Genomic DNA, 17,321 nt, shown 5'->3' with positions numbered 1-17,321 from the left:
CAGACAGTTCGTCGTTGTCAGATTCAATGACTCGTGAAGATGTGGTTGATAAATATTTATTCTAGAAATTTGAAATGAACCAATGGATAAATGCAAAGGATTTTGTATAACAAGACAAGTTCTCATATGTTGTCTAATTTGTCAAGCGGTGAGTAGAAGCATTTAAAACTTATTAAAAACTTTTAGTGATTTGCTAGATTTGTCTTTTCGAAACTTTTTTTTCAGTCTTCTGTAAGTAACGAAAAATAGGCCTCCCATTTCGTGTCGTTATGCAATAAAGAATATCTATATTCATCTATTTTGACGTGTGATTCACAAAATAAATCTAGTACCGCTATTATTGGAAAACAGTTCAAAGAGTTGAGAGAAAGAGAAGTCTCTACAATATGCTATGTATTAGGTGACAAAATGACAAAAATTATCAGAAGGGTTATTACAGAATACTGTCTACAGATCTGGACATAACATTCAATTGGACGATGCCAAATCTGTGAGCTATTTTTTTTTCTTAGGCTGTTGGTTTAACCCTCATATGTATATTGTAAAAACAATAATTTCAGGTAATTTTGTGCAAAATTCAATTACTTCAATCTATACTATAACTTAATAATAATGATCTCAAAATCATATTCTAATCGAACAGATATGTATAAATATTGTATAAAGCTTAATACAAATTGAGCTTATCGGATAACACCGGAGATGCTGAAGATGGGTGGAAGAGCATTGATGAAGACAATAGGCGTGCTACTAAATAAATGCCTAATGGATGGAAAAATTCCGAAATCGTGGAAAAATGCAGAGGTTGTGCTGATATACAAAAAGGGAGATCATATACAAATATAGAAAACTATAGACCAATAAGCCTGCTGTCTCACCTGTATAAACTTTTCACCAGGATTATCAACAATCGACTGACTAAAAAACTGGATTCCTACCAACCAACAGAGCAAGCAGGTTTTCGAAAGGGCTTCAACACCAACGACCATCTGCAAACAAATAAAACAACATACCCCTACATCTGGCGATTGTAGATTACCAAAAAGCCTTTGATACATTGAAATCTGGTCTTTTCTAGCAGCAATGGAGGATGCGAGAATCGATTCGAGATATTCTACCATTATTAAGAATATTTACGATAACGCTACATTCCACGTTAAAATAGATGACGATCTTAAAACAGATAAATACAAAGGCAAAGGCATACGACGAGGGGATACCATCTCTCCTAAGTTATTTACCTTACAACTGGAAAATGTCTTCAGGAAGCTTGAATGGGGAAAAAAAGGGCATAAACATCGATGGCGCCTACCTCAATCATCTTCAAGATTCGCAGACGATATAGTCTTGTTGAGCACAGACATTCAAGAACTGAACACCATGCTAAATCAGCTAAACGAACAATCTAAGCGAATAGGCCTAAAAATGAACCTAAGTAAGACCAAGATAATGAGCAACAATGAAAATAACATTACCATCGATAACGTTACCATAGAAAATGTGGATCATTATATATATTTGGGCCATAAAATCAAATTAGGCAAAGAAAATCAAAGTGTGGAAATAAAACGCAGAATCCAATTGGCATGGGTGGCATTCGAAAATATGAAATATATCTTTAAAGAAAAGAGGTACCCATCAACCTAATGAAAAAAGCCTACGACAGCTACATCCTACCTGTTTTTACCTATTACTTGGAAACCATGGCAATAACCCAAAAAGCAGCAGAACAACTGAGAGTTGCACACAGAGCCATGGAGAGAATAATGTTGGGAGTTACCTTGAGGGACAGAATTCGAAATAGCCAGATACGTGATAGAACCAAGGTAACAGATGTTATTAAAAGAGTAGCAAGCCTAAAATGGCAATGGATCGGCCATGTGGCGGGACAGGAGCCGGACAGATGGACCCAGAGGGTGATACTATGGAGATAGATAGATAGCTGGTCTTTATTTGCAGATCATTATCACAGTAGGGCGAAGTCTAGCAAGCTATTCAACTTAATCCCTGAAGTGATAGAAAATACACAATAAATTTTCCAAAACTTAAAAAACAACCAAAATCCATTGTCAGAATGTACAATACAGGTGTGACTAAGATATGTTAATACTTATTACAGAATTTGGACAAAATAACAGAATCAACACAAGTCATATAAACAATATTAACCATTATTGATCCTATTATTACACAACAGAAAGTATTTGACGACGAAGAACTTGATGGACCAAATATCAAGTATTTACACTTAAAAGAATTAAGTTCCAAATTATGCTCTCTAGACCAGTTCAAGACTTTCGGTAAATCAGCGTTCATCTTAGCCATTGCATTCAAGTTGGTTGGCTTGAGAACTAAATAAATTTGAGTATCGTCGGCAAAGCAATGTAATTGGGAGTATTCCACAGTATTGAAAATGTCTGCTGTATACAATATAAATAAAAGAGGTCCCAGTATTGAGCCCTGTGGAACTCCAGCTCTTATATCAAACCGGTCAGAGAGCTTATCATCCACCTTCACTATCTGTTTTCTCTCAGTGAGGTAATCACGAAACACCTCAATCGCGCTCACTTCCAGACCATAATATTTTAGTTTCGCTAACAGTAGTTGATGATCAATAGTATCGAAAGCTTTGCTGAAGTCTAGAAGTACAAGAGCCACCGCAAAACCCTTGTCCCTCAAAGATATTATATCCCCTACTACATCTGCCAAAGCTGTACCTGAACTATGAGATCTTCTAAAACCAGATTGTTTTCCAGGTAATAAGTCATTATCTTTGATATAACGAATAAGTTGTTGATAAATTACTCTTTCGAAGATTTTTGATAATGTACAGAGTAAACTTATTGGCCTTAAATCATTGAGAGAGGTCGGATTGCTATTTTTTGGAACTGGGATAGTTAGAGAAGTTTTCCAGGCGCTAGGAAATTCAGATTTTTCGATACATGAGTTGATCAAATGAACGACCCAGCAAACACGTTACATCACTTGGCAGTTTCGCGAAGTCTCAAATTGCACATTGACAGATATCTTCATTGCGATTACGCATACTTGTTCTAAACATATTTATTTTGCGACATTGCTTTGTTAACAACAATTCGAAGATGCAGTGATAATAATTTGAGGATATTAATAAATAACCACAATGCCATCCCCATAGAAAGTGGTAAATTAGTAGTTAAAAAGTTTACCATCGAGCGACTTCGCAACGAAGTCTTTTTGAGAACTACACAATGTTAACATGAATTGGATGATATTTCAAATCCTTTTCGAGTGGGTCACTTTATGTTCCCAATGTGGCTGTTTATTCTGGTGAATGTAATAGTAATACTTTGCACATTAATGTGCAAATTGATTGGATTGTTGAAAATAATAATTATTATTTTCAATTATCCATCTGTGGCACTGAAATATCCAGCCCTCAAAGAGTCCGACGAATATTTATTTATTCTCCTTCATCTGGATGTAATAAACAAAAACAAACGATTCAGAGCAATCCGAGAGGTCGTCGGTGAAACCAGAACGTGATCCTAATAGAAGCATTTTTGCAACAAAATACAGATTACGTATTCACTTGGTCCGTTTTCTGGCTGATCGAGCGATATTTCGAAAACTACAATAGCTATAGGCTTCCCGTTTTTTCAGTTTTATTTGTGCGTTGGTGTCTGCCATGTGGCTGGTGATATAGCTATATCACCAAAAAACCAATAAATTAAAATATATATAGTATTTTTTTATAAGTGGTCAAATGAAGACCGGCTCTGTTTGTTAATTTTATTATTTTATGAGAGATAATTTCACTTTTTTGTGACGTTTGTTTTTTTATATTAGATTGAATAATTATTTATTATATGGATGTTTCATTACTTCATTTCCCATTTCCAAATTGTATGTACAAATTTCTACAGGATTACTTTTGTGATATTCATAAAATAGTCCCTTTGGCACTATACAGTGTGTTTCCAAATTGTATGTATGACTTTGTACAAGATATTCTACACATCAAATAAATGATATTCTATATAGGAATCCTTGTCCGAATTTGAACAATACAAGGCATTTGACCTATATTAAATATCATTTATTCAATGGGTAGAATATCTTGTACAAAGTCATACATACAATTTGGAAACACACTGTATAGTGCCAAAGGGACTTTTTTATGAATATTACAAAAGTAATGTTTTGTGGGGATTACAGATTCCTGCGTTACGGTCATGGTGGCGCTGCCAACCAGGTTAACGCTTCCCCCAACAGAGGGCGCAACAATCTACTTAAGCCTCGAAGTAAGCATCTTAAACGGAGATAAGCCGAGGATAGGCAGGTAGAGGCCTAGTTAGAAAACCATTTATTTTTCCCGCAGTCTAGGAGTAGGCAGATTGAGATCTAGTTAGCGGATGTCCCGTTATAGTTATCCCGAGGTAAATCAGGAGTAGGCAGATTGAGTCCTGATTAAACCCCACCATCGACCAAGTCGTCACGCTGTCCCAAAAGTTTTATTAAGTTCAAAATTATATCTTATATGGAGGTCAGTATGTGTACTCTATGTGTAGTGAAAAAAAGAATAGTATTGAGAAGTCTAATAATGACATCCTAATGAAATCATAATCGAACTTCCTATTGAAATTGATATAATGTTCTCTATGTGTGGTGAAAAAGGGAATGGAATATAGAGATATCAAAGAGACCTCGCATGAAACGACCCAATGTGGTTATTAAAAAGACATTTATTGACTCAAAAACTTCCATAAAAGTGACAACAAATGGATGTTTTTTTGGGGATATTTTTTCATGTCTCAATTTGAACAACACAACGACTTGAAATGCGTACATGATGTCGCGGACATTTCGCTGCAAATGCGAGCGGGAGGCAATGTTTTTAATACATCGCATGCGAGCTTTTAGTTGCAAAGTTACTTCCATGGTACTTCACAGTTACCTCCCAGTGTTTGCTGGGGAGGTATATGTCAATGACTGGTGTACAGAATCTCAACAAGGAAATTGATATATTATCAATGCCAAGACCAAGAGACCAAGAGGGACAACAAGAAGTGTGAGCCGACCTAAAAAGAGATGGATCGATGACGTCAGAACAGTAGCGGGAGGACAGTGGATGAGATTGACAACAGAGCGTGTGGCATGGAAAAACCTGGAAGAGGCCTATATCCGACAATGGATGGACACGGGCTGAAGAAGAGGAAGAAGAGCTTATCGATGTATAAGGTCACATGGGAGACATTTCCGACTCATTTTGTGTCAATCATTGTGATATATTTGTAGTTTGACGAGTCTTTCTAGAATCAAATGTCGTAAGTGCGCCCTCTCTCTCTCTCTATCTCTCTCTCTCTCTCTAGGGATTGGTCAACTGCCCAAGACACCCTCTCACTTCATCGTGGAGAGGTGACTCTGCTGCAACGCGGCGACCCTCGTAAACCCGCCGGGGACCGCACTAGGGTGTGTCGTGATTCTCATAACGCCACCTCTCGGACAAACAGAGTCACTACAGTAGAAATGTTGGAAGTTTGGCCAGACTTTCTCGAGCCCTCTCTCTAGGGATTACGGTGTTTCGTCCCGAGATCGCTGGCGGACTCTTCCGTTAGGCAATCCAGTGATTTCCTCACCCACTCTCTCATACCATCGTGGAGAGGTGCTCTGCTGCAACGCGGCGACCCCAGTAAACCTGCCAGGGCCAAGGTATGGCGCAACGCCCATAGCATCATTTCTCGGGCAGATAGAGTAACTACAAAAGGTTGTAGGCCAGTCCTAGTAAATACGAGCTTCGAACAACACAAACCCAAGTAATGATGTGAAGTCAGGAGCTCTTAAGCGCTCCATGGTCCGTGCACCAATTGCAACTTTGTGCCTTAGGGGAGCAGCTGATAGTAGAAAATTCCCTGCCAATCCCTCCAAACACACAGCAAAACCTTCCTGGCCGTTTTCGAAGGCTCACCGCGTTTTCACCGGGATCGTTTTCGCTTGACGTTGTCGTAAGTGATTCATTTTTCATCACCAGCCACCAGCTGTTTCGAAAATGCGGCGATTTTATTGCGATTTTGCAGCGATTCGCAGATGGAGATTCGGTTCTTTTTTGCGTTAACTCGTGTGGTACCCATACATAGCTTCTTATTGAGACAAGCCTTATGCGAATAGTGTTCCAAAAACTATCTTGTATGCAATCTTCAGCATTTGTGCAATCGAAACAGGACTCGACAAGGTCCATGATTTTATCGATATTTTCGATAATTGGCCCTCCAGTGCGTGGTGCATCTTTGACATCGAAATTACCGGAACGGAATCGACGAAACCAAAATTGCGCGTAATTGCATATAACAGTATCAAGACCATATCAGGCGAAAATATAGCGTATTTTCTATTTGCTATAGTGCCCATCTTTGATGAGTGCTCGAAAGAAACTGAGTAAATCAATCACAAAACTGTCACAAAAGTTTTTGTAGTACGAAATCACATCTTTTTAACGCTTTTAGATCGATCGGTCTTATACAACGCGAGATGCAGATAACTAAAGCCATCTAATGGAAACAATAATGCATTTCTTTTTACTACACTGAATAAATAAAAACTTATTTATCCTGAATAATAAATAATACATAATCAAATATAAAAAAATTATCAAATATTAAAACCTAAAAAACAAATTTCAGTCTCCTATTCTTTTGACTAACGAATATTTGGATAATATTATCAACATTCCGACTGCTACAAGTGGCCCTGTGTATATCCACGTATTAATGCCAATCCATTTAACCTGTCTTCAACCATTCTAGAATTTATCCAATCTTTCACTCTTCTGAGTGTCCACAAATATTTTTCGGTAATTCAGAATACACTTTTAAATTTATACGGCCCGTAGCCCCTATGGCCCCCTCTGGATCCACCCCTGGTTTGAAGAACTTACGGACATGGTTCAATACAAAAACTGTTAGCATTTTCCGTGCAGCAGTTGATAATGTACGCATTGCCATAATGACCTCCAACATTTGTAACTGATAGGCACCACAAGAAAAAGAATAATGATAGCTTTTGATACGTACATCGATACAAAACTGTTTAAACAGACGGAAAAAGGGCTTATATTTATTTTTACCAAATCAGACGGAATTTGTTGACCAGGATAAGCAAAATAAATCACACAACCACTGTTGTTGTGATGATATTATTTTTTTTGTTGAGGCGAATCCTTTTTTTTCATAACAATTCTTACTCTGCAAGAGGCTCTCAGGAAAAAAATACGCTAAACGCTACGAATAATATGTTGAATAAAGATTCAAAGGAGAGGTAGGAGATATACTCTCCTCTTTTTTCTCATTAGATTTTAACTTTTTGTGGAAGGGAATAGGGAGTAATTTGTTGCTCCCCATTTCTTTCTAACACGTTATTATTACCATCCCCAGTTAGTAGCTTGCCAGCAAACACTTTCAATCTCGCTTTCAATTTAGTATTTAGCTACGAATTCGTAGCTAAATACTAAATTTACACGGGGTATTCCAAAATTGAATTCAATTTTGTGACATGACATTATATGATCTAACAGTCCATTAATGACATTCTAATTATTTGTATGAAGAAGCTATATAATTTCTTTTGGAATTTTTAGCTCACCAATATAAGTGTCATGGCTGTTGGAGCTTGCATAGCTATTGATCCCAGAAAAGCTGAAGTGAAAGGTCATGGATTTATAATGTTGATTCTATCGGTTATGTTCCTGTGCATTCTTGCTGCTGGAACCATAGGGTTAATTGGAGAATATACCAGTATTCTACTATTGGTAAGTTGTATAATGCCATAATATTGATCACCTTCGTAGAAGAGTTTCCAAATGTAGAAAATGAAAATTGTGGAAATCATAAAAGGTTTTCCAATAGGAGGTGTCCTTTTGAATATCCCGCTTTGAAGCTGAGCAGATATCACTTTCGAATCCATCATTTTTTCACATTTGACAAGTTAAAACTACATCATAATAAAAATTGAGCAGTTTCACAATCTAACCTGAAAATAATCCGAATGCTTAGCACAATATACAATAATTGAAACAAAATCAATTACAAGAAATTAGAACGAATACCATCGAAATTAGTACTTCTGGAATAAATGAAATAAGTACTAATGGGTTTTCCCAGGGCCGGCGCTAGGGGTGAAACAGTGAAGTGACTGTTTCAGGCGCCTTTATTCAAGGGGCTTTAATTCAGCCAATTTTTTTGACTGCGTTTTTATATGTTATCATTAATAATTAAAAACAACATGAAGATTGTTCCGCACCGCTGGATTGTCAACATTCCCTGCAAAAAAAAACTCCAAACATCTTTTACTAAGCAACTTGTATAATAAACAACACATGGTAGCCCAACCAATATAAACAAAATTTTCTATTTTCCTCATTAAGGGATAAAATCGTAATGTCTTTCACAAAAAATAAAAACAAGATTACCTTTTGCTTTCGAATTATTTGGATGCCGATGTTTTTGTTTGATCATTCAAACATATGAAAATGAAAAATGGCATTCGAAACTAGTATCTGTTAATTGCCAAATATTTTCAGCGGAACACATGTTTGTAATCTCAATCAGTTTTCGAAGCAATACTGCAATTCTGTATGCCCTACCGCCCTTTGTATTTTGTGGTGTGATATGTAAACATTCGATCGTAAGCAGTGTCATTTGGATGTGAAAATCAGATAAATGTAGTACTTACGCATTATTTATCGGCATCGAAGAAGTTTTGGGCTGTTTTATTTTATTGATCTCTTCGACACATTACATAGAAGCTGGATTTTTTATGTTTACGATATACTATGTATATTTCGACATTTTTGACCTTAAAAATTTAAGAATAATTAACAAAAAATTAATCAATACTTCCGAGAATTGAGAAACCCACGGAATTGAGATTTTGAGTATTGATATTAAATTATTTCCAGCTACATGCAAAATTCATTATTGCAAAAGAAATACGCATCATTTCCGTGATTACAGATTTCCTGTGAAATTTCGTGTAGATTACTATCTACACTGATATTTAGTATCTACTACTCGTATTTCCTCCATTGACTTACCATATGGGTTGGCTTTACTAAGTAAAATGAAAAACACCTTCGCGAGATAATAGCCCAATATTTATAATACAAAGATTAATACAGAAGGGTCCCGAAAATTATCGGAGTACATGCAAAATATTATTGTTGTTATTATACTATATAGAGTACCTACCTAATCCAAAAATTTTGGTAAAAGAACTGATTGATTATAGAAATTGTAGCTAAACCAAGCATGGACACATTCATTTCTGGTGAGAATGACTCTCAATAAACTTTGGAATCCCAGTTTCACCACTTCCTGATGAAGTATCTATCAGTTATAGGGGAAATGTGTCTGAGACAGCATACTTTTTGAACTAGGTTTATATCTATCAATATAAATATCTTTAAAAGGTCAGGACCAGATGAAATTATAGTGCAATGTATAATCTATGGAATGGTTCATTCAAAATTGAATATAATAACAATATGACAATATGAAAGTGTAAAATAACAATCAAACAAGGTCTTCATATGCCATCTCACCCTCAACACTGTGGATGAGATGGCATAGGTACATGATAAATTATGACCTAGGTACATATTTCGCAAATACATTTTTTTATTTTTTTTTTGTCAACTCCTGCACATTCTGCATGACACCACTGGTCACATCCATTGCATTTGAGCCATATTTCTTTGGAACGAGATCGAGAAAACATGTCATTGCAGTATATACATGCAATGTCGTAATTTTCATCGCCATTCCTATTGAAAGGATCTTCTGTGTCCATTGTCCATTAATTCATTTTTCATATTTTTCCTTGGGAAAATGATAGCTGGTGGAATATAAGTCCCAACGGCATTCATACCGCAGACCACAGTGAAATGATGTCCTCTTTCAGCACTAGTCAGGACTCCCACCTGTATTCGGCCGCGTATGGCAAAAATTTTAGTATTTTTCGAAGGTACTGTTGAAAATCCTGATCCGTCGACATTCCATATGTCTTTAGCCTTCAAATGATGCTTTTCCGGTACAATAGAAAGAAGGGCAAAATATTTTTGAATCTTCTGCTTGTTGAAAGCACTAGCTATAGCGAATGAAGTTGATTCTGGAGTTCGAAGGCTTATACTAGGATTTCTATCCCGGAATCCTTTTAGCCAATCCCATCCTGCCATTTTTTTGACATGGGAAAATCTGGGGGATTTTTTTTTGCTTCCGTCACTTCATAAGCAAGCTTTCTGACGTTGGTTGTTGTAAAACCAAAAAATCTTATTTTTAAATTTTTTAAATGCTCAACAATTTCCCTTTCTAAGGTTTCATCGAAAGTAACTTTATGACCCCCCACCCCCATGTAATTTTTGCACGTCGCCTTAATGTGCTAGGCACATTGAACGTCTTTGAGGCTATCAACCAGCCCATTTTTTTTTCCTGAACTGCCTTTATCGCTTCCTTCATATTCTCTTCGCTCCAGGAATGTCTTGTTGATTTTCGTTGATAACGCCCTATTCCTTGAAAAATCATAATTAAATTTTCTACTCGAAAAGGAAACTTAACAAAGTGCCTGGGTGAGATGACATACCTACGCCATCTCATCAGCATATCACGTATGCCAACTCACCCAGAAGCAAACACCAGCACTTTTTTCTTTCTCAATAACAATGGTGGATACTAAGATGAAAAAAAATATATTATTCTGAAACTAAAGTGTATGCAGAAATAATAGAAAATATTTGCACTCACCGATATACCTGTTTCTTTCAAATATTCACCGAAAACTCTAGCTGTTGTAAATTTTCAGCCGACTCGATAAACTTTCCTCGCATGCGCTGACCAAATACTACTGCAGAATTTACTAAAACTCACGCAGACGTTTAACTACGTCTTATTCTATAGTATGCGCATTGAACTGGCGCCTAATTCTGAATGTCAACCGAGAAACACGTTGTATGCCATCTCATCAGCTTTGCCGTCTCAGACACATTTCCCCTACAACACCTTCGTTTTCTGATGGAATATGTGTCAGTTAATTTACTACATTTTCTCCATGCTATAGCATGGAAATTGTATACAATTTCCATCATACTAAGATTAGCCGAGTCTTTTTAAACTGTAGATTCCTAATAAATATGGGTTTTATATTGAAAAAAAAATCAGTTTGCAGGTCTTATGATTGTTGGATTCCTGGTCGGTGCTTTCACTCATTTGATGGTTTTTTTGACCGCAACTCCTGAAGAAACAGTCCAGAAACTGCACTTAAATTTGGAAGACTATAAGAACATAAAATCGCAAAAAAAAGCTTGGGATCTAATGCAAGAGCAAGTAGGTAATAATTCATTGCTTTATTATATCAAATAAAAACCTATCTAATAATAATTTCAATGAACATTGAGCCAAATCCTTCTATTGAAAAAGTAATGGATTTTTTTTTACATACTACACCTAATACAATAATACATTTAATGTGCAATAATTATTCAATATTCAAAATATTTAGTTTAACAATGGCTTGATTAATTAAGAACCACCTTATACCTACCTATGACACTTCACGCATTACTAATTTACTCATTTGGCTCATTCCAGAATAGATGTTGCGGAATTACAGGACCTGATAATTGGTTGTACTACAATCTCTCGATACCATCAACATGTTGTCACCCGATAGACAATTCTGGTGATCCTCCTTCTGATCATTGTGCTCTATTCAATGGGAGCGGATATATTTATAGAAAGGGATGTTCAACATCATGGAACGCTCCAAGACTAGTCTATCAAACAGATGAACCTGATCAGAATACACCAAAGAGAACTCGACTTAATTTCAAACAATCTGTCATATACATGATGGTATTCGATTACATCTCTAAAATAGTTTGTATTGTGTCTGCTTTGGCAGTATCTTGGCTCGTATGGTGAAGGTTTGGTCTTTTTGAATAAATACCAAAATGTCATGTCACCTTCTTCGTTATTATTTTATTGTTCAATATTCACAATAATTTAGGGAAATAGATTATTTCGAAAAATATCTATGATCATGGATTAAATTCTATGACTGCTCAATTACGAATTTCCCGATTCTCTAAAAACAATCTATGGTTGGAGATCACAACCACAGAATAATAAAAAATTTGTCGACAAATGTGTTGAGAATGACAGTATGCCAATGTCAAATCAAGAGCAAAAATTAAAAAATTGAAGTTCCCAGATATTGGCATTTGGCAGCGACCGCTAACCGTGTTCTTTTTACATAGAGTTATACCCTTCTAGGGCTATTTCTTCAAATCTCCTCGTTTTGTCTGAAAAAAAATTAGCAAATGGCTCTAAATCCACAGTACGAAGCTATTGGCAAAGGTTTCGTGAGCCAGTATTATGCATTATTTGATGATCCAATTCAACGACCAAATCTACACTCAATGTACAATGTGAGTATGGGGATGTTATTTGGCTCCCTTCGCAAAAAAAAAAATGATTAATTTATAGGTAGAAACTTCCTTCATGACATTCGAGGGATCACAATTACAAGGGTCTGCCAAAATTATGGAAAAAATATCGGTGAGATCAACGGTTTTTTTAAAAATGAATTGTCATGAGTTAATTCAATATATTTCAGAGTCTCACTTTTCAAAAAATTACTAGGGTTATAACAGCTGTTGACTCTCAACCAACTTTTGATGGTGGAGTTCTAATCACTGTATTAGGAAGATTAAAGGTAGGTTATGATTCTTTAAGATGATACTTATCCGAATTATCATTATATTTAATGCCCATTGAATGTCCTGAAAGTATTGGGATATCATAGTATTTAATATAGAACAATTTTTAGAAATATATTATTCTTTTGATATCCATATTTGATGTCCGTTTTTCTCAACAGACTGACGATGATATTCCACAATCGTATGTTCAAACATTTGTATTAAAACCTATTGAGGGAAGTTATTATGTACAGCATGACATTTTTAGGCTGGTTCTCCATGATTCTTTGTAGTTTCATGTTACAGGTATAAAGCTTTGATGGAGTTTGGAACGCTATAGTATAACAATAATTTTTTTCTTTTTTTGTCTTGACATTCAGCACCTGAAGAATCACTATCTACAAGATATAATTATTTTACTAATACTGACACATTCTTTCCTAACTCCCTATTATTACTGTTCTTTTATCATTGCATGAATTGCTATGTTGAAAGTTGGATTAACTTGCTTGACTGTATTTCTAACTTTGTTTGAATGATTAAATATATGTACAGTGAAAGCTCTCATAAGCAGGCACTCATGGGAACAGATTTTTTTCTGATTGAGGAATAGTTCTAATTTTGATTGATTTGTTATCCCAGTTATATATGTACAATCCGATCAGTAAAATATATATAAATACTTATATCAATCATGAATGGTTCAATGAAATAGGTTTATATGAATTCTTATAAAAGATTGAAATGAACTTAGATATTATATCATCTCAATAAAAGATCAAAGTATGTGCTTGAAAGCAGTAAAATTCTCTTTTGCGAAAACTTTCAAGATTTGATATGTTTTATTGTTTCCTCATAAAAATTCATTCTATTGCAATTTTTATTAGTTACAGGCCACATGCACTTTTTTTTACAATATTGGTCTTCTGTTATTAAATATTCGTCCATTGTTATAAAGTCTGTCAAACCTTGACCACTTTAGCTATTGAATACTTCTCATTTTATTCAAGAGTTCCGATAATGACAATTTATCTTCGTGGACAAAATGAGTTGCTCCACATTAGCATTTCTTGAGTCCAGTTTTGGAGAACTGTTTTCAATTGTTGAAGCAGTTATTCAACTCCATGTTCTATGAGGTAGAAGTAAATCGTGAGCAAAAACATTTTTTACGGCTCAAAAACGTTTCGCTTGTATAACAAGCTGTTCTTTCCTATGCTCTGCAATACTGATGCAGAATAAAATTGTTTAATCTTTCCTTGGATAATTTTGCACTGGTACATTTTAAAATTTGGAAGTTTTGTCTGGTAGTGCAAGAATTAAAAGTCTACTTTCATCTAATAAGAACTGATAACTTTAACTATACTTTAGCCTATTATTATATTGATTGATCCTGTACTTGTCCTTTTCAAATATAATATAAACTCTATTTTCTTGTAGAGTTATAAGTTCTTCCATGGTGCTCTACTGAATGTATTCACACAAGTTATTTCCTTAAACCTTTAACTGTAAGCAGCATTCGACTTGCAATGAAATTTCAGCTCCTAAAAAGTGTTACATTGGGATCGGTAAATAATGGTTTTTGTATAAAGTCATTTAGAGCTACATGTCGGTTTATGGAAGATTTAGGTGAGAAATATGCGCAAATATAGTGTCTCCGTCGGCTCAGTGGAATGTACAGGGTGGGCAAATTTCGATGTTTTAGCACTACAACTTTTAAACCAGATGAGATAGACAAAATCTGATACCCCATTCTCGGTCTCTTTTTCTGAGAAACTAACAAGGGTAGTATTCATTTTTGGCCACCTTCTTTTGTTTTCAAGTTATAAGCGAAAATTGGAAAAATGGCGATATCGAAAAACATTTATATCTCCACTAATACTGATGATAGAACTCTGAAATTAAAACATTATACAGGCACTTTTTTACGTAGAATCCAGTGGCGTGCTGGTATTTTCAAAAGGGTTTTTAATTACGAAGCTATGATCCAAAGTTATGTTTTTTCAAATGGGAACACTAGATTTTTGTGTCATTTTCTGAAAGCTTGATTTTTCCTGATTTCAAAAATATATAACAGAAAATGGTCAAAAACCTTTTTTTACTTAAGAGTCTCAATATTTCTATGGTTTCAACTGTTGATGAGCACAGAAAAATTGAGCTTTTTATAACAAGAGCAGTGTCCTTCCGTCAATCTGATTATTTCTATGCTTTCCACTTATTTCTACAAAATTCGAATCTATATTTATTTTATAGCGTATTCGACTGGCTGTACCAGTGCGAATTAATTCGAATTTTTGTAGAGCTAAATGACATAATTAGCTCGAATTAATTCGAACTGGTGCAGCCAGCCGAATACGCTATTATACAAATAGTTTCGAAAAGATAAACGAACTTGGAAAATGTTTCCTAGGTAGCTTGAATACAGTTTCAAATATTCATCTATTGAAATATCGAGAAGAGGTGTCGACTGTGCATTGGGCAATTGTTGTCATTATTAGGTTAAATATTATTTCTTGTTTGTCCCTTCGTAATTAAATTATTGAGTTCAATCATATATGCATTGTTTCATTATGCTGCTTAAAATGGATTGGTACTTGTACGTATTGATTCTGGAGACCTATGTCAATAATCTCCTGATATATCATCTCATTACAACTCTTTCGATTGAAAATTTGATCTTGTGGTTTCTCCATTATTTTCAAATCAATTTTTAGATAAAAAATTTATAAAACATATCTAGATTCGAATTTCGTAGAAATAAGTGAAAAGCATAGAAATAATCAGATTGACGGAAGGACACTGCTTTTGTTATAGAAAGCTCAATTTTTCTGTGTTCATCAACAGTTGAAACCATAGAAATATTGAGACTCTTAGGTGAAAAGAGGTTTTTGGCCATTTTCTATTATTTATATTGATCCGAATCATACGATGTTATATATTTTTGGAATCAGAAAAAATCAGGCTTTCAGAAAATGACACAAAAATCTAGTGTTCCCATCTGAAAAAACATAACTTTGGGTCATAGCTTCGTAATTAAAACCCCTTTTGAAAATACCAGCACGCCACTGGATTCTACGTAAAAAGTGCCTGTATAATGTTTTAATTTCAGAGCTCTATCATCAGTATTAGTGGAGATATAAATGTTTTTCGATATCGCCATTTTTCCAATTTTCGCTTATAACTCGAAAACAAAAGAAGGTGGCCAAAAATGAATACTACCCTTGTTAGTTTCTCAGAAAAAGAGACCGAGAATGGGGTATCAGATTTTGTCTATCTCATCTGATTTAAATGTTGTAGTGCTAAAACATCGAAATTTGCCCACCCTGTACTCGGTAAGGAAGATACACAAATAATTTTGGTTCCCAGAAAATTGGTTGTTTATTAGAGCTGTTCAAAAAGAGAGCTATAATTAGAACTAAAAAGAAAAGAGTCCATCTATCCACCTTATGCTGTCTGCAGTTAAGCCTTCTTCAAGATCTATAAAATTTTTTGGCATGAAATTTTGTTGAGAATATATCAACAAATGAAATGAAAAAAATTCATTTCTTGAATACTGGCCAACAAGCAGTCACTAAATAAAAAAATGGATATAAGGATTATAACCAAACCATTAATTTCTGATCAATAATATTGATATCTTTATTCAAAACTTTGATGTTAATAACAATAAGATATTACAAATAATGTTTTAAATGCTCTAATTAACACTTTTTTTTTCAGTGCGATGAAGATCCTCCACATGCATTTGTCCAAGTGTTTGTTTTGAAGCCTTTAGGGACCTCATTCTATATTCAACATGATATTTTCCGACTAGCTATACATGATACTGCATAAGTCCTTGTTCAAATTTCTAAAATGTTCATTTGCAATATACCTATTTTACAGTTGAAAATATATGCTTGTAAACTTATGATATAAAATTTCAAAAAATCAAACACAACAAAGGCTTGTTTTGTCAGTCTTTATTTTTATCCAATACTCATTTTTTTGAAAACCAGTTTCATGTCATAACACTGATTCAAATTATTTATACATGTTGAGTTTTATTAATTTTCCTAGCCTCAAAAGTAAAAACACCTCAATGTGAATCAATAATATTTATAGATTTTTAACATGTTAATATATAGATATGCAGGGTGTCCAAGCTGTCTGTTGCCAAATCTCACTATGTGATTTTACAATTTCCAACAAAAAAGTTGCTATAGAGTATGATACAATTATCTTTCAATTTAAAGTTATTCAGGATTTTAATATTTTCTAATATTTAACAATTTGAAGGAGAAAATAATGGGTTTTTAGGCATATTCAATTAAACTCTATGAAATATGTATAGGAATACAAGGACCCATCACTTCCTTCATCATTCAATAATGTAGGTTACAGATTTTCAGACGTTTCACAACATATACAAAGAAAGGATTCATTTCTCTATGTTTCACAATTTTTTCAATGAAAAGAGCGAAAAATTAGGGTGGTTTCTTAGAGATTTTTACGAAATAACGAGCGTTCATTCAAATTCGTGGTCAAGGCTGCTGTGGAGAAATGAGTGTGGATTTTCTGTGATTACAAGTAGCGCTCAGCTTGCTAGTATTGCTAA

The 17,321-nt window shown here is 34.7% G+C and overlaps 2 protein-coding genes across 5 annotated transcripts; both read left to right on the top strand.

The window, feature by feature from the left end:
- Positions 1-9: 9 nt before the first annotated feature.
- LOC123681360 (leukocyte surface antigen CD53-like) lies at positions 10-11,988 on the top strand. Of its 3 annotated transcripts, XM_045619737.1 has the most exons (5): positions 11-148; positions 226-490; positions 7,613-7,783; positions 11,187-11,351; positions 11,616-11,988. In XM_045619737.1, exons 3-5 carry the CDS (start codon positions 7,631-7,633, stop codon positions 11,946-11,948), a joined length of 651 nt encoding a protein of 216 aa, XP_045475693.1. In that variant the 5' UTR covers positions 11-148; positions 226-490; positions 7,613-7,630; the 3' UTR covers positions 11,949-11,988. The 3 variants fall into 3 exon arrangements, with proteins under 3 accessions (XP_045475692.1, XP_045475694.1, XP_045475693.1); XM_045619736.1 differs by lacking the exon at positions 226-490 and having other exon boundaries at positions 10-148; XM_045619738.1 differs by lacking the exon at positions 226-490 and having other exon boundaries at positions 10-148; positions 11,187-11,355.
- Positions 11,989-12,194: 206 nt separating this feature from the next.
- LOC123681362 (probable nuclear transport factor 2) lies at positions 12,195-16,756 on the top strand. 2 transcript variants are annotated; one of them, XM_045619740.1, is made up of 5 exons: positions 12,199-12,454; positions 12,513-12,584; positions 12,643-12,741; positions 12,907-13,033; positions 16,445-16,634. In XM_045619740.1, the coding sequence occupies exons 1-4, from the start codon at positions 12,347-12,349 to the stop codon at positions 13,018-13,020; spliced, it is 393 nt and encodes a 130-aa protein (XP_045475696.1). In that variant the 5' UTR covers positions 12,199-12,346; the 3' UTR covers positions 13,021-13,033; positions 16,445-16,634. The 2 variants fall into 2 exon arrangements, with proteins under 2 accessions (XP_045475695.1, XP_045475696.1); XM_045619739.1 differs by lacking the exon at positions 12,907-13,033 and having other exon boundaries at positions 12,195-12,454; positions 16,445-16,756.
- The last annotated feature ends 565 nt before the right edge of the window (positions 16,757-17,321 follow it).

Source organism: Harmonia axyridis, chromosome 5 (genome assembly GCF_914767665.1).
Source record: "Harmonia axyridis chromosome 5, icHarAxyr1.1, whole genome shotgun sequence".
Classification (NCBI taxonomy): Eukaryota; Metazoa; Arthropoda; class Insecta; order Coleoptera; family Coccinellidae; genus Harmonia; species Harmonia axyridis.
This window is presented reverse-complemented; position numbering and strand designations above follow the sequence as displayed.

Excerpts from the sequence above, each read along its gene's own strand:
- LOC123681360 (XM_045619736.1), top strand. The coding sequence starts at position 83 with ATGGATAAATGCAAAGGATTTTGTATAACAAGACAAGTTCTCATATGT. Across the intron at positions 149-7,612 it reads GTTGTCTAATTTGTCAAGCG|CTCACCAATATAAGTGTCAT; the intron begins GTGAGTAGAAGC and ends TGGAATTTTTAG. Across the intron at positions 11,352-11,615 it reads GGGATCTAATGCAAGAGCAA|AATAGATGTTGCGGAATTAC; the intron begins GTAGGTAATAAT and ends GGCTCATTCCAG.
- LOC123681362 (XM_045619739.1), top strand. The coding sequence starts at position 12,347 with ATGGCTCTAAATCCACAGTACGAAGCTATTGGCAAAGGTTTCGTGAGC. Across the intron at positions 12,455-12,512 it reads ATCTACACTCAATGTACAAT|GTAGAAACTTCCTTCATGAC; the intron begins GTGAGTATGGGG and ends ATTAATTTATAG. Across the intron at positions 12,742-16,444 it reads CTGTATTAGGAAGATTAAAG|TGCGATGAAGATCCTCCACA; the intron begins GTAGGTTATGAT and ends TTTTTTTTTCAG.